The 22,842-nt window shown below is 34.2% G+C and overlaps 1 protein-coding gene and 2 pseudogenes across 1 annotated transcript; 2 read left to right on the forward strand and 1 right to left on the reverse strand.

Annotated features, from left to right (window-relative positions):
- Nucleotides 1-8,912: 8,912 nt before the first annotated feature.
- Nucleotides 8,913-9,875, forward strand: LOC100724377 (olfactory receptor 4F4-like). Its single transcript, XM_003469499.1, has one exon. It carries the CDS (start codon nucleotides 8,913-8,915, stop codon nucleotides 9,873-9,875), a length of 963 nt encoding a protein of 320 aa, XP_003469547.1.
- Nucleotides 9,876-18,466: 8,591 nt separating this feature from the next.
- On the forward strand, nucleotides 18,467-19,401 carry LOC134476320 (olfactory receptor 4K14-like; annotated as a pseudogene).
- Nucleotides 19,402-20,886: 1,485 nt separating this feature from the next.
- LOC100724654 (olfactory receptor 4K2-like) lies at nucleotides 20,887-21,782 on the reverse strand (annotated as a pseudogene).
- Nucleotides 21,783-22,842: the final 1,060 nt, after the last annotated feature.

Below are 22,842 nucleotides of genomic sequence, written 5' to 3' on the forward strand. Positions count from 1 at the left end.
GATTATTATATGTCTGGGTGTAGTTTTATTTTGGTTATGACTATTTGGAGTTCTATATGCTTCACTGATCCTGATGTCAGTTTCTGATCTCATGCTTGGGAAATTTTCAGCTATTACTTCTCTAAACATCCTCTTGATATCCTTTATGTTGTCTCCTTCTTTTTCATTAATCCCTATCATTCTTATGTTATTCTTCTTTGCATCGTCTTGCAGTTGTTGAATTGCTGTTTCCTGATTCCTTGTTATTTTTAAAAGATCTTTCCTTTCCTGTTCACTAGCTGCGATCCTGTCTTCAAGGTCTGAAATTATATCTTCACTTTCATTAAGGCGGTTTTTACAACTTTCAGTGGAGTTTTTTATTTCTTGTATATCTCTGTGCATCTGCATTATGTATTCTGTTTGTTTCTTATATTGCTCGTCTAGGGATTCTATCTTTTTGTTTAGTTCCTCCAATTTTTTATCTGTGTTTTCTTTAGATATATTTAGAATCTCTTTCATTTCTTTTATCATTTCTTCTTTTATCTGGGATATTATTTCGAGTTTGAATTTCTTTAAAGCTTCCTGGAGTTGCTTGTCAACTTCAGTAGCTATTGTGTCTGATATATGAGGTGGATGGGATATATTTTCTTCTAAATACATTCCTCCTAGGGTTTCCTGAGATGGGCTGGAGGTTTGAGGTTGTAATTTGGTCTTTTGTTTTGTCATTTTCCTATATTTCTGTGTTTCAAGTGTTATTTGAAAGCTTCCTCAGGATCTGTTGAAAATCCCCTTCTATGTTTGTAGCTACTGAGACTCTGCCACCACGCTACCCCAAGCCATTGGGCCTGTAGAACCAATGGCCCTCCTCTGCTTGTTCAGAACTCCGCAGTTCCAGACAAGCTGGGCCTCAGGGACACTGTGCACCCACCTCCCCCTTGGAAGATCCACAGCTCTTCAATCGCAGCCGGGTTTGGGTACTCACCACAGGCCGCAGTGCCTCAGGAGCCTGTGATCCCTCCCTGCTTGCAGAGATATCCACAGTCCTCCAGACAAAGGAAGGGGCTTCTGCAGGCACTCCAGATCCGCCCAGCTCCTCCTCTGCACGAGGATGGCTAGGCGCGGCTGGGCTCGGTGGATAGTGTAGGCCCGCCCACCTGTAGGGAGCTCAATGGACCTCCAAGTGTAGCTGGGAGGGATGGGGAGGCGGCTGTAGTGGCCTCTAACCCACTGCTCCACTTCACTGCACCCAGAAGCCTGGGGGTCCAGAACAGTCTGAGATTTGGGCAGACTGTGCTGGGCACTCACCACAGGCCACGGTGCCCCAGGAACCTGCGATCCCTCCCTGCTTGCAGAAATATTCAGTCCTTCAGACAAAGGAAGGGGCTTCTCTAATCTTGTTTTTCTTTGCATCATCTTGAAGTTGTTGAATTGTTATTTCCTGATTCTTTGTTATTTTTAAAGGATCTTTCCTTTCCTGTTCACCAGCTGCAATCTTGTCTTTAAGGTCTGAAATTCTATATTCACTTTCTTTTTTTTTTTTTTTTTTTTTTGTCTTTTTCCTTTTAATCGGTACCAGGGATCGAACTCATGACTGCCTGCTTGCAAGGCAGGCGCTTATGCCACTGAGCTAAACTTCCAGCCCCTATATTCACTTTCATTGAGGCAGTTTTTCCAACTTTCAATGGAATTTTTGATTTGCTGTATATCTCTTTGCATCTGCTTTATGTATTCTGTTTGTTTCTATATTGTTCATTCAGTGATTCTTTTTGTTTAGTTCCTCCAATTTTTAAACTGTATCTTCTTTAGATATGTTCAGCATCTCCTTCATTTCTTTCATCATTTCTTCTTTTACCTTGGAGATTATTTCTAGTTTTAATTCCTTTAAAGCTTCCCAGAGTTGCTTCTTTATTTCAGTTTCTATTATGTCCAATATTTCTGGTATATGACATACATTTTCTTCTATGTACAAGTTTTCTTGGAATGGACCTGAGGTTTTAGATTGTAATTTGGTCTTTCGTTTTGTCATTTTCTTATATTTCTGTGTTTCAAGTGTTACTCCAAATCATGTTCTATGCTCTCAGCTAGTAGGACTCTGGATGCCCAGTTCCCCAGTTTGAGAAAGGGTCACTGGAGTTTGGGCTGGCTGGCTCAAGACCCGCCAAGCTGGATTCCAAACTAGCTGGGCTAGCTGGATCATGTGGGTACACTCACCCCAGGCCACCCAGCCTCTGAAACTGATAGTGCTGGCAGGCCCAGAACTCCAGAGTCTACCAAGCCCAGCAGGAAGTGGTGAGACCTGTGCAGGCTGGTTCAAGACCCACTGTGCTGGTCTAGTTCAACTGGAAGCCACAAAGTTCCCTGTCTGGGGCCGAGCAAGTGTTCCAAGCTAGCTGGGCTGGATGGATGGTGTGGGGGACACTCACCCCAGGCAGCCCGGCCTCTGGTACTGATGGCGCCTACTTGCTCAGAACTCCAGAGTCTGCCAAGCACGGCAGCGAGTGGCGCTGCCATTGCAGGCCCGCTCAGGACCTGTAGTGCTGGTCCAGTGCAACAGGAAGCTTTGAATTTCCCTTTCTGGGGCCGAGTGAGTGTCCCAAACTAGCTGGGCTCAGGGGATGGTGTGGGGGACACTCACCCCAGGCCACCCAGCCTCTGGAACCGATGGCACTCATTTTTAAGAAAATGTTAATCTATGTGAAAAATTATGCTGGCAGTTTGATAAAAACCAACAAATGGAAAATAGATATACAGATGAATGTTCATTGTATCACCAGAGAATTTCAAATGAGATCACATGTCTTTCAATTACACACCTATTTAAAATGTAGGACACAAAACACCGATGTGTATATATTTACAACGGCTTTCTTCATATAAATAATCTTAAAATACTCAAGTCACACAAAGATGTACCCCAGTGTTTTTATCATCTTTACTTCTGTAGCCAAAAAATTGTAAAGTATCTACATTTCCTCCAAAAGATAAATTGGCAACCTAATTATGACATATGAAGGAGTAAAATACTGGTCAGCAATAAAAAGAAAGATGGTACTGATGCTCACAACTATGTGGTGCAGACAAAAGGAAGCACGCTGAGAAAAAGAAGCCAGATAGATGCACACTGATATGTAGGACTTCTTTTCCTTTAAATAAAAGTCGAGAACATGTAACCTAACAACTAGCAAATCAGATTGATGGCTGTCTGGAGAAGTAGATGACATATAGAGAGCAAGGAGGTGATTTTCAAGGGACCATTGGACTTTGGGAACTGGGCATGTGTTCATTGTCTTAACTAGGATTATGAGCAATTTATTATCTTTCTACTACATCACAAAATGCCATTTAATATCTAAAAATGTCAAAATACCACAAATGTACTTAGTTTGGGGGATTAGTAGACACATAATATATTTTTCTATACTTTATTACTATGTGTATTCAGTTTGTAGTGTCTGCCATACTCCTGTGGAGTTGGTAAATTTACACATCACATATTAATTTCTTCTTTTTTTTTCCATCCTCTCCTTGATTTCTCACTCCCACCATATCTTAATCCCCTTCTCATCTAAAATCTATTACTCCACTTCATATTGTCAATCTTTTATTTTCCTGTTTACTTATAATTTGGGACTCTCATGAAAGAGAAACAAGGTAAAAAAAAGAAAACCAAGCTCTGTCCCACACATGTACCCACTCCCTGAGTGACTGAAAAATGCATGTATTGCAAACATGTACTAACGAAAAATAATGTAAAACTGAAAAAATGTGAAAAGTCAAACCTTGTAATATTTCAGCTTGTGTGTTGAGATTCACTCAGTAAACATTACAATCTCAAGGTACATCTATTTTTCTAAAAATGCCACAAAATACCATGTTTTCTTTATCCACTCACCTGTTAATGGACATAGATCCTGCTGCCAATATTTAGCAGTCTTTAGCAAACTCTAAAATACCCCAATAAGTTAACAACTAATGAATTACTGTTCAGGACCTCAAGTAATCACAGATAACACAAGAAAACCAGTATCTGACTAAGATTATTCACCTATTTAGGCATCAGGGCACCTAATGTTAGGAGTTATTTATAAGCATACATCACACCATAGAATATGATATAGGGGTAAAGGAGAACAAAAATTTACATGATTACAAAGATGTAATCGTGTAAATCAAGATTAATTAAGGCACAGCGATAGTAGAGTTATATCCTTGGTACTTTTTTTATTAAATGAAGAACAATTAAATGCTAATTTTAATGCTGAGCAATTTATTTGGGGTTTTTCTCCTTTCTGTTTTGATTTCCAGAAGATTCAAAAGTTGAAATCATTATTAGCAAAGAATTCCCTAGAGTGGTCCAAGGTAGATTCATTTATAGTTCCTGTTTTCTTCGGAATATAGAATAAGATAATTATACCCATGAGACAGTTTCTGATGATGAATATACATCAGGCCAAGGGAAAACACTGCAGGAATACTTTGTCCACCCAACACAGATGCCATCTCACCCATCTACCGAGAAGACTAAAAAAGACTTATATCTAAGAGAGTATACTGAGTTTAGTAAGTTATCTCATGCTCTACATTCTATTTTTAATTAAAATATTTCAGCTATCTGTTCATATATGTCCATGACACTTAGAGATGTAAATGGCTTATTTAACTTCTGTCACTTTCAAAAAGCAGTTCACACTTGCTTTCCTTATCTTGTATCCTTTCTGAATGTTTTCAGTATCTTTAATAGCAGAGCACACACAACCCAGCACCTGCTTCAGAGAGGCTTTTATGTCTATGTAAGAGGATCACAGTTCTTTCATGGCTACTTGAACTTCCAAATATCATTTTTCAAATTGATCCTCATATTTAAGACAATGATTTTTATGTCATCATGAGCATTGCATAGGAGGACATTTTGTATACTGCCAAAAATGAAAAGAATTACCTATTGAATAAAAAGGTACACTATGTCACAAACAATTAAAACTCATGCCTGATAATGAAGTCCTTACAAGCTAGTCGAAGAAACTTGGACTTTCTTCTTATGTATCTAATGCAATGATTATGTGACAATATTAAATCTTCTGAGGACAAGTTTCATCTTGCAAAAATGTAAGTATAGAGAATCTCATAGTTCAGAGGGTTTTAGAAACATAACTATGCAAGGGCATCATATATTGCAGGGGCTAAAAATAAACACTGCTTATTTTAGTTGTCCTAAAAGAGCAGTATGATTTGGTTCCTTTCCTAATTTTTCTGTTTCACTAGTTTCAGAAGGAATATTGTCCTTTTTTGTATGAAATCACCTTGCATAATAGGTAAGAATTCAAATAAGCCATAATGTCCTATTGCCTTTTGTGGTCCTTTTAAAATGTTGAGACTCTACCTATGAAGAAACAAGAAAGGGTAAAACTGTTAAGCACTGGAGAGCAAGCAATATATCTGTGTATCCTACATGGCTGCTGAGTGTTGTAGGTCAATTTACACAAATAAATATTTTAGTAGTAGTATTTCAAAAGTACTTTTAAAAAGCTCATTGTATATCTTTCATTTACATCAAGTACAGAAAAGTTTGTCAATAGGTTTTTGAAATAAAATTTAAAAATTCTTGAAACGTAGCAAGGTGAAGTAAACCTTATTCTCTGATGACTAAGACTCTTTGGCATGTGTGCTGGTTCGTTTTCATAACTCATGCATTAGACTAAATGTCTTATTCACAGTTGAAATGAATGTAGAAATATTCTTCAGCTGAAGTCAATACATAACAGTTTAAGATTTCAAATAAATTGGAGAATTAAATAATCTTGGTAACTCTGCTAATTTTCCAAAATAGTTTGGTTAATATTGATAGAGTAATGCTTGTGTACTGGTATACTATATGAACAATTACAAACTGATTTTAAAAATAGTATGATTTTCTGTTGGTGAAATATTTTCTAGCTGTATAAATAGTGGCCGTTTAGCAAATTCCTCTCTCAAACACAGTTGAAATCTTGATATTGCTCTTAGCTATCTTCTCTGCCACTTAATCAACAAGGTCAGAAATAGTCACTGCAAATTTCTCCTGGAAAAACTTGTACTGATAATTTGCATTTACAAAGTACTTTTAAGAAAAAGGCAAAGTTGTTCACATACTTCAGAAATCATAGATCTCTTATTGGGTTTTGTATTGGAAGAAATTATACAAATCTTTCTTATTATAATAGATTTATATATTTGTAGGTTGTAGGATCATTATTATGCATTCCCTTATACAAAGCAAATATATGTTTTGCCTGATTTATTTAGGAAAATTTTCTTTGTCGTCATTCTTAATCTGTGTTTCTAAGTGCTTACTATAAAGAGAGGGGAATATAGTGGTCACTGCAAGGTAAAAGTTTTCATTGTGCACCCCTTCTCCTAGGACTGCTGTGTAGACTTCATGTTATCAAAGAGAATAAATAGTACTGCCAGAATCTGAAATAATGCTGAGAGAGAAAAAGCAATGGCACCTTGTCATTTTACCATCCCTTTTAAGACAAATTTTGAATTCAGTAAAGATCAATATAAACAACATCATTGTGCCCTTAAAGAGGAATCATTTTTAATAAATTTGAAAATTTAATTTCATTCAGCACTATAAGTTAAGATGTATTTGGTTCACATATATATGTGATTTATCCCATTTTAGAAATATATATATATATAATATATACAAATAGAGAAATAAAATAATAGAAAGGTTGATAGTTGTGAGATGGTAATATTTCAAACCCAAGGCATTTACCAGTATTCATTCATATAAGTGACATAAACATGATCTATGTATAAGCTTGAGTTATAAAAGCATCTTAGAGTTCTTGAAGTCAGAATCTTCAAGTTGCCTTTGAATTTGCTTAATATCTTTCTAAATGAACTACACTGATTTTAGTCCAGTCAACTTAGTTTGCTATACTAAATTAATTGTGCAGTAAGTTTTGATTAATGGTGAATTGTGTGGTTATTTTGTATTCAACTCGTTTTGCAATGATGAGTATTATAAGGCCTGCATATACTTTCTCTTCTAAAGGTTATTCCACTGTGTGTTTTTAAAAGGATAAGCTAAAATTTAGATTGGTAACATCCTATAGAACATGTGTAACTGAGTATTGAAAATTTTTTCTACATCATAGAGGAAAAATATAATTTAGCATATCATTTGCACTGGATTACAACATATATTATTTTTGTAATTAACCAAAGTCCCCTCTTTTTGGTTTCCTATCACCTCTCCTTCATTTTATTCATTTATTTGTATTATATGCTTCTCATAAAAGAGAATCATGCAATATTTATCTTTCTGCCCTACTTACTTTTCTCAGCATGATGGTCTCAAGTTTCACTCATTTTCCTGAAAATGACACAATTTCATTCTTTTTTCTGGAGAAATAATATTCCATTACGTATATACATCACAACTGTTTTGTTCATCTACCTATTGTGAACGTCTTATCGGTTTCAGCAGTTTAACCATTGCAAACTGCTGCATTATAAAGATGGGTATATATGTATTGGTATATTAGAATGTCTAACTCCAGGAATATAACTAGCACAGGTATAGTTGTGTCAAATGGAATTCCCATGTTTACCTTTTGAGAAGAACTGTATTCATACTGACTTCGATATTTCTTGTGCTCATTTGTATTTCCACCAACCATGTAGGAGAGTTTATTTCACCTTACTTCCTCTCCAACATTCGTTGCTTTTTGGTTCTTGATGACAGCCATTCTGACTTAGATAAGACAGACAGAACTTTTTTATCTGTGCTACAGTTTGTGTCTGGATATCCCCTCAAAATCTCATGCAGTCATGGGTGAGGGCTTCTAGAATTTGTGATTGATTTAAGGTCCAGTAGTGTGATTATGGATGGATATGAGTGCTACATGCACACTAAGGTGGATGTGGCATACAAACAGTATAAAGTACAGAAAGAGTCTTCTCTCTTGCACTACTCATTATTTGGTCTTGTTGCCTTTGCTTTTTTCTGCTGCCATGAACTATTACCCCTCTGTCATGCTGTTCTGCGATGGAATCAACTGACTCTGGACTGAAACTTCCACAAACTATGAGATAAATAAACTTTTCCTTCCTTAATTTTGAGCATCAGGTGTTTTGTCTAGCAATGAGAGAAAAACTAACACAATCCGCATTTATCTAATGACTATGCAAGAACATTTTGTCATGTACTTACCACTAGACAATACATTCCAAGTCCTCTGTGTTTACCTGAAACTGTAAAGAGTATGGAATCTTACATAGTATATAAGATTGCTTGCTAGTAAATGTGTATGTATGATGTGGTTAAACAAACAAACTAGGCTAAGAAACAAATTAGCAATAACTAAAATTACAAGGAAACAAGCTAAACAATATATTATAACAAAAGTTACGTAAATATGATGTCTCTCCCTTGAAGGACTAAAGACAAATGGTAACAGTTACAGAGTACGTTTAATTACTGGCAGTTGAAACAATGAAACCAGAATTGTATGTAAAAGGGACTCTTGTAATTGAGCTAATTCTAATTATTTGGTGTGATGGCTCTTGTTGCTCCACTCAGCTTCTTTTCTAGGATCAGTGGACGGAGGCTGGATTCCAAGTGTCAATCTTACTTTAGCCTTACTTCTTGAAGTACTATTTTTTTTTTACTATCATCTTGTGAGGTCGAATGTTCAATAAATCGCTTTCATAGAAAACTTACCTTAGTCTCTGCTTCTTGGAAACTCAATCTTGGACATTTTATTTCAATTGCAGGTACAAAACCATATGTGCTTGATTAAGATTTCTCAACACAGTAATAATTTTATTCCTTGGTGTAGATGCTAAATGTGAATGTGAGTACTAAAGTGTAAAAATTATCTAATTTTTCTCATTCTAAATAACTAGCAATCTATCCTCTCTAGGTTATTTCAGAGAAAACAATGAACAAGATGGTTGGAGGAAATCAGTCTATGGTGACAGAATTTGTGCTTCTGGGACTTTGCCACTCTTGGAAAATTCAAGTGTTACTCTCTGTAATATTTTTGATGCTTTACTTGTTCATCATACCTGGCAATATTGTCATTGTGACTTTAATCATCACTGACACCCATCTGCATTCCCCCATGTACTTCTTGTTGGCAAATCTGTCCTTTGTTGATATGTGGCTTTCCTCAATCACTACTCCTAAAATGATCACGGACCTTCTCAGAGTGAACAAGACCATTTCTTTTGGAGGATGCATGTCCCAGGTATTCTTTTCTCAGTTCATTGCAGCTCTTGAAATGGTTCTGCTGGTGGTAATGGCCTATGACCGCTATGTGGCCATCTGCAAACCACTGCACTACTCCACTATTATGAGCCTGCAAAGGTGCATTGGGCTGGTGGTGACTGCCTGGACAGCTGGTCTTGTGCATGCTATGAGTCAAGTGGTTTTTATTGTAAAGCTTCCTTTCTGTGGTCCCAGAGAAATAGATAGTTTCTTCTGTGACAGACCACTGATAATGAAGTTAGCCTGCATAAATTCTTATAATTTGGAAATTTTCATGAATGTGAATTGTGGCTTTGTGGCCCTAACTTCCTTTGTTCTCTTGCTGATATCCTACACACATATTCTTATTACTGTCTGCAAAAGCCCTAAAACTGGTGCAAACAAGGCACTGTCCACCTGCACTGCCCACATCACAGTTGTGGTGCTGTTTTTTGGGCCCTGCATCTTTCTGTATGTGTGGCCACTCAGCCTCACCTGGATAGACAAATTTCTTGCTGTGTTTTACTCTGTTTTCACACCTCTCTTAAATCCGGTCATTTATACACTAAGAAATAATGAAATGAAAAGTTCTATGCAGAGATATAGAAAATACTATGTGGATTCTATACGAAGTGTTTTATGCCTAGAAACCTAGTGATCAGGCAATTAGTGATCAGGAGTAAGTCTTACTCCTTCAACTTTGCTAAATTACATCTATATTTATTTTATTAAAAACATATATTTATGACAGTAGTGAGCACCTTACTGAATTTTTTATGAAATTTTTCTCCAAATCCAAAAGAAAAAGTGTTTCTGTACATTGGAACTTCCTTTGATATTTTCACCCATGCCTTATTTTAAAAAATATAATAATTATTTTTTCTCAACCTAACACTTTACCTAAGTACTAGTATAAAAGAAAATCAAAGAAAAAATGAAAAGGAGGTGATAAATTAGACAGAAAATAATAGTCCTCATTAATTTTGCTTGAATTTTATTGACTCAATCATAAAAAGTCTATTTAAAAATTATGTTTTTAGAAAATGATTTTAATCCAATCAAAAGAAATTTCCTGTGGCTACTTTAAAATAGCCAACTATATTCTTTGTAAATAATAGTACCAAAAATAAAGTCACTTATATCAAGAAAATGTTGCTTATTCAGGAGGATATATCTATTTAAATATGTTCATCCTTAGTGTAACAGAGCTTAAAAACATTTGAAAAAATAAGATACAATTTCCTGGAGAAAGAGACAAAAATTTGTAATCAGATGTTTCAACATTCCTGTCAATAACTAAGAGATGACATAGTAAAAATTTAACAAGATTGAAATGAAGAACACCATGAACCAATTAGAAGTAACCAATATTATGGAACACTTTAATCAGAAACATCAACAAAGATACTATTCATTTTCAGGGGCAAACATAACATATCCCGAATAGAACTATATTCTGGTATATAAAAAGAGTCTTGATAACCTTGAAAATATATAGATCACATACGAATGTATACATATATGTTCATCACAGCCTTATTTATAAAGGCCAAAATATGGCAGCAACATAATGTTGCTCATCAGATAAATCAATAATCAAATTAAATAAAATAGAATATTATGCAGTAATAAATAAATGTACTCTTCATCAACAGAACATAATATATATGAGAGGAATGATACATTAAGTGATCAATGCTAATCCAGAAAGATATGTAATACTTGATACTATTATATGAAGGTATATTTATATATTTACAGAAAATGTAAACTAATGTTATAATGTAAACTGTAAGAAAAATGTAAACTATAAGAAAATGTGAACTAATAAAATAGTGATAAGACACAAATAATAGTTGAGGGGAGGATGCTTGAGGGACTGGAAGGGGGCTTAAAGGGCAACAAATCTTTGAGGGCTGAGGTAAAAACACATTCTAGCAGCTTATTGTGTTGGTTTTCATAATTTTATTCATATGTAAGTCAAAATTTTAAAATTAAACATTTGAAATATGGGCAGATTAATGTGTATCAATTATAAGATAAAAATTTATTTTAGAAAGTAAAAGATCACAATACAAGTTATTTAAACTGACTTCTGCATTAAATTTTTAAAAATTAAGGAAATTAATAATTTGACAGCTGGTGAATAACGGCATATTTCATTATGCATATTGTTTCTTGTTTTACTGAGAGATTTATTTCTGATCTGATTTGCTTTAAAGCTTTATAGATTTGTTTCTTTACTTAAATTTCTATCATTTCAGAAAATTTAGGTGTGTGACTTACACTTTCTTCCATGCTTATGTCTGCTGGATTTTATATAATGGGCTGGAGGTTTGAGATAGCATTTTACTTGTTTGTTTTGTCACTTTTCCGTTTTCCTCTGCAACTGACTGCAAAGTCTCAGTTTTTTTCCTGAGTTGGTGTTGGCTGTCTGTACAGGAGGGAGTCTTCCCAACTGAGTGAGGATCATCAAATGGGCCTTTCCTAGGCCTGTGGGGCATGCCAAGCCTCCTTGGATGGAGTTTGCTGGACAGGTCCTGGGTGGCACCCCAACAATACCTAGTTGATTGAGGTCACTTGATGGGAATTTAGTAGGCCCTGCATGGACACTAAGGCTTCCCAGCTAGGTGGAATTCACTGGATGGACCTTTGCCATGGCTGGCATGGCACACTGAGGCTCCCTGACTGGAAGGATTTCATTGAGCAGATGTCTACCAGGTCCCAAACAGCATATCAAGGCTCCCTGGCTGGGTGGAGTTCACTGGGTAAACTACTACCAGACCTGTTGTAGAGCTCTGAAGCTCCTTAGCTGGCTGGGGTCATGGGGTGCAGCTTCACCAGGCACCGTGCAGGCACCCAGGCTCCCTGACTACTTGGAGTTAAGAGGTGGAGCTTTAGCAGGTGTTATTGTGGGCACTGAGGCTCCCCTATTATGTGCAGCTCACTGCAAAGACCTCTACCAGGTCCCACAGAGGGTAATGAGGCTCCTTGGCTGGGTGGAATTCACTGGGCAGGCTTTGTTACAGCACACAAGTGCTTCAATGCTGATTATAGTTTCAGGGTAAATCACTACCAGACCTGTGTGGTTCTCTGATGCTCCCTGACTGATTGGGGTAAGGGGAGCAAACTTTTTCAAGCCATAACATATATCATCTGGAGTCCAGCACCCAATCCAGTCCTTCTTCCTAGCAGAAACATCCCAAGCCTGATCTTTACCTGTAGGATTTCTACCAAGATTCTGGACAATGACCAGAATCTTACAAACAGAATAGAGTAAGGCATTCCAACACTATTCTTTCAAGCAACATCTCTGAACCTTTCCCAACTTCCCAGAGCCATTTCCAAAGGCTCATGAATCACATGATCAGGTATAGTCACAGCAAAGATCCCACTCCTGTGGTTCTAACTTCTGTCTTGGTTACATTTCTCTTGTTGCTGGGATAAAACACCTAATGCCCAAATTTAAGGAATATAAGGTTTATTTAGCTCACAGTTTGTGGAGGTTTCAGTCCATAATCAGCAGGCTGCAAAGCAGAGTGGCATTGAACAGGGGCAACTTTTCAAGAAAGTAGAAGACAGTAATATCAGCAGGAGCAAATTGGGGGGAGAACAAACCTCATTTCTTACCTCATATTGTCAGGAGGCTGCCATCCACTAGGATGGATATAGCACTCTCATCATCTCCTTGCCATCTTCCTTTACAAAGTAAGGATCCTGGCTCCCTGCTGAGTGAGTCACTTAGTAAAGCTTCTAAATTTCTCAAGTTGACAAAATTTTACAGGAGCAAAGTAAGGAACTGTATTGAAACTTGTAACTCCAATGTTTCCTACTTGTACTAATATTATTCTGAAACAGTAGCCTAAATATAATATAATATTAGTATAATAATATACTAATATTATATTATTGATATATATATAGTTATAGATATATATAAAGATATAGATATATATAAAGTTATAGATATAATATAATATCAGTATAATAAAAAGATGGTATAATAAGCATAATGTAATTGTGAACTAAAGAAACCAGAGATTATTCTATTAGCAAGCAAAACTGGCTTCAAAACAAAAATATTACCCGAGATAAAAATTACTTCTCATTGATGTAAAACCTAATAAATTAAATGTAAATGTTATAATTACTTACATTCCTAACAAAAGATTTAAAATATTTGAAATGAAAGTTGGTGGAAATACAAGAAGCAATAGAAGAAATGCATAATGAAAGACTTCAATAGCAGACTGAATAATTCACAGAATATTTACCAAGCAAGACAATAATGTGTGTTATAAAGACTCAATAAATTTAAAATATTCATCACATAGAGATTTGTAACCAAATGCATATATGTGCTTAACAAATTTTTGAAACAGCCCAAAACAGATAACTATTTAAATTCTCTCAGCAGATGAAGAGATAATTAAACTATGATACAAAAATATTGTAGAACGCTACTCAGAAATAAAAAGTGAAAACAGCAATAGCATAAAAATCAAGATAAATGTGAGAGAAAAAAAGGCCAGAATAAGAAAGCATCAAACTACTTCATGCTTTTTATATAAACTGTACAAAATGTAGGTTCATAAATAAGAGTAGAATCTTCTCAAAAAAGGTAAATATATCATATGGCACATACTCACGTTGATAGCAGTATAATTTATAAGAGCTAAAATTTGGAAATAGTTTATATGCCAATCAACAGAGGAATGGATAAAGAAAATATAGTAATTATATCCAAAGTAGTACTACACCACAGAGGATAGATCAGTTAATTGTAAAAAAAAAAAAAGATGCATCTTGAGACCAAAATGTAAAGTCAAATAAATCAGACACAATGCTATCACTTTCATTTATTTGAAAAAATAATATATATATATATATATATATATATATATATATATATAATGTGAAATAAAAGACACAGAGTTGGAAATATACTCACTGCCTCACTGCCTGTCTGTCAGGCTTGAGGTCATGAGTTCCATTACAGTTACTAAATAAAGAAAAAGAAAAAAGAAAGATAGATAATAGGGAAAAGGGATATTAAAAGTTATCATAGTGTATGTTTCTAATGCTGCTTTCTAGTTTTGTGCTCATGTGCTATGAGATCTCAACTTGCAGGATTTCCATTTTTTTGAAAATGTTAAACTATTAATTATCGTTACAATTTTATTAGAAAGAAAGATTGATTAGTGGCTGCCTGGAAGAGCCAGATATGTAGGAAGATGATGAGGAGGAGTTACTAAGAGGCAAGCAGATAGTGGTTACTGTGGCACATGATCTCTAGTATTGCTATGGTGATCTTTTCATGGTTATGTATACAGTGTATGCCAAAACTTACCAAATTGTGCACTTCAAATACAGGAATCTTATTATATGACAATTTTACCCAAATAAGGTGTTTTAAGAAATCAGAGGTCAAAATAAATGTATTTTAAACTGACATAAATATACTATTTTTAAACAATCTTTAAACTATCATAATGGTTTGACACCCAATGTATAACTGTCACATTGTTAGATAGAAACAGACAATACCAAACAAGTCAAGTGACCAAGAACACCTGCTTATTCATACCATGTATAAATCACCATCACCATCTATATCAGGATGCTTGGAGGGTGACCATATGTCACGTTGGTATACTTCTCTTGCCACTGGAATTAAACTTTAATTGAACCTAATTATCCAGATCAAACTATAGATCAAGCTTGAAGATGGCATCTCTTTGTCACTTATAAGAATAATTTTTCAATGTCAGCTCTTTTTAACACTTATCTGATATACATGAGGTTTCCCTTGTTTCTTCCTGTTTTTAACACTTGCAAAAGTTGATATCACTCCTATCAAAGAAGCTCTCAACAGAACCATTGTAGTTCAAAACAATCCATTATCCTTCATCTTTTTAGAACATCCAGGACATAGAACAGAAAAATTTCACTCAAAGGATCACTACAGGCGATGAATATGTCTACATATATCTGGCTGGAGAGTAGCACTTCCCCAGATACTGTCTCCATGCAACAGCGGATATCTTCTTGAGTACAAATCAGACAAGCAGACTAAAGGCAATCTGACCTTTAAGAAAATTTATGTTTAGAAGGTCATCTTGTGTTCTTTTTGACTCTTTTCAAGGTTATTTAATTTTAATCTATCTATTTGCTTCACACATACCTATTAACTTTGCAGCTGAGAATGGTTTGTTCCACCTCTGACATTTTCATGAAACAATACACAGACTTTCTTGTGCTATTCATATTGAAACATGCATAATGCTCTAGCAACAATGCACATACCACATTGTGCTACCTCAGAGACACCCCGAAGTCTTTTGTCAACAGATCGCAGTTCTTAGATCAGCATCTTCCAGCTGTCATTATCAAATGATCTGTCCCTTTTAGTTGTGTAACACAGTTTTATATCCGAGAAAGCATCATATGTTAACTTTTAGCATAAAGATAGAAGTAAAAAGAAATTTTGAATTCAATGTGATATTCCTATAGGAAACAGGGTTAAAGTTTGTAACTAGAGAAAAAGAAGCTAAAGTTCTAGGAAGAACATGGAATTTCTCCAAGTTATTCACCCCATATATGTTTTAGGAAATCAACTAAATTCACCAAGGATAAGTCTTCCAATGTAATATAAATATTGACATTCTCACAAACTTTTAAGATTATTAATGTCAAAAAGAATCTTTATGGAAGAATATTACAGTTACAATCAGATCAAAATTCATTATAGTTTTTTATTTTTAAACACAGTAATTGTGTACATTTATGGGGTACAATAGAATGTGGTAGTATATATGTAATATGAAAATGATTAAATCAAACTAACTAACACACCCACAATCCTCTTTACTTTTTATTTGTAGTGGGAAAATTGAAATTTCACTTTTAACCAACCTAAAATATGCAATATATTTTAATTTATATCTTCATAAATTGTACCATCAATCAATCTATCTAATTTCTCTTGACTGACTGAAATTGCACTCATGGATAACTAACTCCTTATCCCAGGAGTCTTTGGTAAGCACCATACTACTCTGCATATATGAGTTTAATACTTTTAGATTTCACATGTCAGTAGAATCAAGCAGTATTTATCTTACTGCTTCTGACTTATGAATATTGAAAGCATATTACTACATTTTCATCTTTTAAAAAGACAATACAATTTGTCTATTTTCCCTGACTTCTCAATATTGTCAAACATGAAGATATCACTTACACTGCACAAATTCTCTCTGAGTTAAAGGTAAGAACTGCATTTTAAAATATCCTAGTGCCTCTTGTAGGAATTCTTAAAATATTAATAAACACTTCTGGCTCAAACATAATTGAAAAATTAAATAAATTATGTCCCTGTAAAGAAGGAGGTATGTTTGATATGTTCTTGTGTTTGAGCACCCCATAGGTTTCATAATTGGAAAGTATTTTAAAGAAATTTGATTGTGTATATCTTGATGACAAAGGGGTTGGCCATAGATGAATGTTTACCATAAACTTAGGAAAGTGTACTATAAGATTTACCTTAATATTTATTAGATATAAATATACCAAAATGATTATGATTTTTTTCTATCAAAAATGCTTTTGATGATGGAAAGAGCTGAAACACCCTTATTTTTCCGTTTCCTCTTTTTTTTTTTATTTTTTACTACATGTTTGTATTTTGTAATAATGACACTCATCCTAGGGAGCACATATGTATCAGAGTTTATTTTTTCGTTCATCTTTACAACACATCTTCACACTCTTTACATTGACAGTGTTCTTTTTTCAAAAACAGAAATAAATTAATATCAAAGTTCCAGGCTTCACCTAATTACTTCAGAAAAATTTCTTTCTTTCTATCCTTAATTCATACTTCAGTGTTTATGATGCAATAATAGTTTTCATTGTTTTCTTAGTCTCCTTCCCACACCTTGGAAATTTTAAATGTGGAAGGAGACTGGAAATATTTTTATAAAAAGTGAAACAATGCCAATGGAGAAATTAATAAAGGGAGGAGGGAATAAACAATAATAACTTTTCTAATCTGAAAATAAGAATTCTTATTTTATTAGGGATAATTATAAGCAAAATCATTGTTCTGTTTGGATAGGAATAGTCACACTGAAATTTTACCTGCTTATACTTTCAGTAATAAGAATCAAAGATGTATATCATATACACATTTATAACAATTTTTATGAAAATGCATATAAACACATAGCTCAAACACATGAGTGATGGATAACACATAAATGTTACATCTTTACTGGTTTATAGATGATGGTATTTCACAGTCCTGAGATTTTTCAATTATCAATTTATATAATTTAATGAGATATTTTCTGTTGATAAACTGGAATAAAACTGACTTTCCTTTTAGAACTTGTGAACTCTCATTCTAGGTCTGAATTAACTTTCATTCTGCAAAATTTTTGAAGTCCTTTTAGCTTACTAATAGTTTCCATTGAATTGCAAATTTCAATTAATGAGAATGTAAATACTCATTTTGTAAACACATCATTATGCCAGATACACATATTGTGACTCATGTAGTTGTTCTCTATCAATGTTACATAAATATATATTTTATTTTTTTAAATAATTTTTTTGTCTTTTTCATTTTTATTGGTACCAGGGATCGAACTCATGACCGCACACTTGCAAGGCAGGCGCTTATGCCGCTGAGCTAAATCCCCAGCTCCATAAATATATATTTTAGAGTAATAAGTTAAAAATTAATTTTCTGGTATATTTAAGAAGTACAAAGAAAAACTCCATTGTCAATTTTAATTTCAGTGACACTTTGCATGCCTTCCTAGTACATGGTCTAAGTATTTGTTATTTGGTAGGATGTTTGCTGCTGGTGTCCCACCCATATCCTCTTTGACAGGACTAGTCAAACTAAACTAGCTACAACTAAATTTCAGGGAATATTTCAAAAATTTTAGCCTTTTTACTTGCTGTTCTGCCTCCCCCACTCCCTTCAGGTTTGTCTTAATAAATTATTTCATAAAAATTCCATCTCATTTTCCACTCGAGTCCATTCACTATTAGCTTTTGAACATAATACGCATACTTACTCAGGCTTCATTTTTCAATTTTAAGTATTATTTTTCAGATTTGGATGCTAAGTTTCACCAAATTCCCAAAGTAAAATCAATTCCCCTTTCTCTTGCAATAATTACCAATCCATCCTTCTCTATAGGTATTTTCTAAGAACCGACTTTACTAAACAAAATGTATAAAAGAAATCTGTCAATTGTATCAGAATTTTTATTTCTGGGACTTTGCCAATCATGGAATATTCAGATCTTGCTTTGCATGAAATTTCTTGTGCTTTTTCTGATCATGGTATCAGAAATATTTTCTTCATTATCTTAGTTGTCGCTGACCCCCATTTGTAGTCCCCCATGCACTTCGTATTAAGCCCATATGTCTTTTGTTGATATATGGCTTTTCTCAGTTACCACTCCTAAAATGATCACAGACTTTCTTGAGGAAAACAAGACAATTTCCTTTGGAGGAGGCATGTGCCAGATCCTCTTTGTGCATTGTTTTGGAGGAGGTGAAATGGTCCTGTTGGTGGCAGTGGCCTATGACTGCTATGTGGCCATCTGCAAACCACTGCACTACTCCACTATTATGAGCCTGCAAAGGTGCATTGGGTGGTGACTGCCTGGGTAACCGGCTTTGTGCACGCCATGTGCCAACTTGTTGTCATTACACAACTGCCACTCTGTGGCCCCGGGGCAGTAGACAGCTTCTTCTGTAATAAACTTCTGGTACTTAAGCTGACCTGTATAGATTCTTCTAATTTGAAAATATTAATGAATGATAACAGTGGAGTTCTTACTATGACCTACTTTATTCTGTTGCTGATATCTTTCATATGTATTCTTCTCATTGCCCGCAAAAGATGTGAAACTGGCACAGCCAAGGCTTTTTCTATGTGCCCTGCCCACATCATAGCTGTGGTGCTCTTCTTTGGGCCCTGCGTCTTTATCTATGTGTGACCTCTAAGCATTACCTGGGTGGACATGTTTCTTGCTGTGTTTCATTCAGTTTTCACACCTCTCCTAACTCCAGCCATTTCTACATTGAGAAACAGGGAAATTAAAAATGCTATGAAGAGATTCCAAAGTTGCTGTATGGATTACATGGTTAATATCTAATATCAAAAATATTCAGTGTGAGTAATTCAAGTTGAAAATAAAATGACCCTGAAAAACAAGTTGAGTGTAAGGTAGTTTATGTATACATGTTGTTGCTGGGTTATAGGCACAGAAATGGAGATGCTATAAAAAGGTAATTTCAACATTGCATAAGAAACTAGTTGAATACTTTAAATAGTTCCCTAACTCCAAACACTACTTAAAGTTACCAATAATAGAATTATTAACTTTACTCTGCATTTAACTATATGAAGCCACATTATGCAATTCATCTCACAAAGTCACACATACATCCTTCTGTATAGCTTTTTAATGAAATTTTCTAAATTTTCTAATAACCTCACTAGAAAATGGTTTCTGAGATGCTGAGATTTAACCATTTAAACTGCAAGCTTCTGTTAAAGAACGAAATATCTGTGTCTTAATTTTAGCTTCCTACACAAATACTAGAGGGGGAATCAGTGAAGAAAGAGTTAAATAGGAGTGCTGAAACACATAAGTAATAATGTTATAAATTTCTCTGTGATTTTCATTAACTCAATAAAAAATCAACAAAAAACTAAATAAAACTAATAAATCTTAATTATATATTCTGAGTTATTAATCATGAGTGATATGTATGGTTTGAATTCTTAATCATTTTCTAAGTTTACTGAAATGTAACCTCCTGAGGGAAAAACCATGCTGTATTTGTTATTTCTATGAATGTTAGTGGATAAGATTGTGTTTAACATTTAATAAAACACAACAAAATATTTTAATGAATAAATAAGTCATTTTTATTCAAATTTACTATAAACAGTTATTTTTCAAAATGTGTATGAATAAGTTCTCTTGACAATTTCAAAAATTTCCCTACAAGTTAAATGACATAAATTATATACTTTTTTCTATTTTTCCAAGATTATACAGTGAGAGGATTGAAATTTATTTTGAGAATCAGTAACAAAATCTTAAAATGAAAAAATAACTCTCATTTATTTTTTATGTACTGTTGGAGTTGAATAGAACAAGCTGGAAATAAATAAGCAGTTACCCTTGATCACTCATCTATGCAATACTCAAACTGAATTGTGGCTGGAAATATTTTCTAAAATCTGATATCTCTAGATCATATGTTGACATATGTTTGCTAGGAATTTGCCTTTTTAAAGTCATTTCTTGGTTAAGAAATGGGTATCGCATGTATGTATATTTGTATATACCCATACATGTATGTGATCTTTGCAAACACTAAATTTATTTAATTTTCATTTGATCTTCAAAGCAAGAAAACAGTCAAATTTACTTCTAAATTATGAGAGAATTATAAATTTTGACTATTCCTGTTTCAAAATTATTCTTAGATTATATAAACAGTCAAAATCATATTTTTCCTGATCATGTCTATTTTGCTGTGTAATAGGACAATCACATCTATTTAGAGACCTTACAGTGAACACTCTAATATTGTGAGTCCCTGAAATAATCATTGAAATTCATATGCTAACATTTTAGTCTCCTCATGGCAATTTTAATCTCTTTGTTTCTAAAGGTATAAATGGCTGGATTTAGTAGAGGAGTTATTACTGCATAAAACACAGCAAGAACTCATCCAATGTTGGCTGGCCACAGATAGATACAGATGTGGCCCCAAAGCATAACACCACCACCATGATGTGGGCAGTGCAGGTAGAAAGAGCCTTGGATGATCCACTCATAGAGTGAAAGCAGACAGTAAACAGAACATGAGAATAAGAGATCAACAACAGAAAGAAGCAGATAGTTGCCAGTACATCACTGTCAGCATTTATCAAAATTTCTACAATATAAGTGTCCATGCAAGCTAACTTGATCAATGGAATGTCACAAAAAAGCTATCCAGTTCTCTAGGTCCATAGAAGGGCAGCTTTAAAATAATAACTAACTGGCTAATTGAATGTACAAAGCCAATGATCCATGATGTCATAACTAACCCAATGCATTTACATCTGTTCATGATGCTACTGCAATGGAGTGGTTTACAGATGGCCACATAGTGGTCATAGGCCATTGAAACAAGCAGTACTATTTCACCTCCTCAAAAGAAGTATCTGAAGAAAATCTGACACACATGCTCTCCAAAGGATATGGTCTTGTTTTCCATGAGAAAATCTGATCATTTTAGGCTTGGTGACTGAGAAAAGGCAGAAGTCAATGAAAGAAAAGTTTTCCAACAGGAAGTACATGGGTGACTTGAAATGGGGCTCAGTAATGATTATTACCACAGTAAAGGTGTTGCCTAAAACAGTGATCAAACAAAGCAAAGAAAATATCACTAGAAAGAAGCCTTGAAGCTCCCATGAGTCACAAAGCTCAAGAATAAAGAATTTTGACACCACAAATTGGTTTACTTCTTCCATTTAATTCAGTTTTAAATCTATCTAAATGAAAAGGCAAAGTATTAGATTTTCTGACTATGTGAATCATTGTACAACATTACTAATAGAAATTATTTCTAGATTAATTGATTTGAAAAAATTGGCCCTATCCTAGAACATTCACATACCCTATGGCTCAGTGATTCTACTCTCAGGATCAATTGCACATATATGCAAGCATTGTACATGAGTTTGCAATAATGCACACTGACAAAGTGGGGAATATTGTTCTGAACTACAACTACCGAAGTGCTCCTCTATAAGATGTCATAGAAATATCCTAGTAAAATATAGTAACAGAAGAAGAATGCTCAGAAAGGGTTCATTCAGCATGTTTTACAAAGGGAAAAAGGAATTGAAAAGTATTAAGATACCCTTTGTGTGCTACAACAAACTACATATGAAATTTTAAAAAGAGAAAAAGTAAGGCAATGGTAACTTCAAGTGAGAGGATGTCAGAGGTAGGTACACAGCTGAAGACCCAAGCATAGGAAGGAATTGCAAATGGTTTATTTCTTGTATTAGGTAATATTTTCCTAGGTATAATTTTCTTGAACAAACACAATGTTCATGAAAAAATGATACTATAGTATGAAACAAAAATTATCATTAATTCAATTTAGTAGAACTAATTATTATATATTTTAAAGGTGTACTTTATTGCTGAGGAACTGTTTTTGAAAAAAAAAGTCCCAATATATACATTTTAAATATTCTTAGAATATTTAGCAAATTATTGAAGATCAATAATAATTTCACTAATGAATATATAAATAAAACAATTATAAATAAAAGTATAATCTAATTTTGAAAAAACAACAAAACTATTTTTACCAATACACATAGTTAAATACAAAAGCACAAACCTAGTCAGGGAGAAGATGGTTAATCATCTGTGGAAGAATAAATGTCCTGGACATAAATAAATGATCAGTCATAGGCATTATCAAGAAAAGTTCTGTGATCATGAGCCCCTAAGCTTATTAAACCTATAAGATATAACTTAAAACCTAAGATATGCTTCAGCCTGTGTTTTGCTACA

The sequence above is a fragment of the Cavia porcellus genome, unplaced genomic scaffold (genome assembly GCF_034190915.1).
Source record: "Cavia porcellus strain 051 isolate PalLab524CR breed Dunkin Hartley unplaced genomic scaffold, mCavPor4.1 scaffold_6, whole genome shotgun sequence".
NCBI classification, from domain to species: Eukaryota; Metazoa; Chordata; class Mammalia; order Rodentia; family Caviidae; genus Cavia; species Cavia porcellus.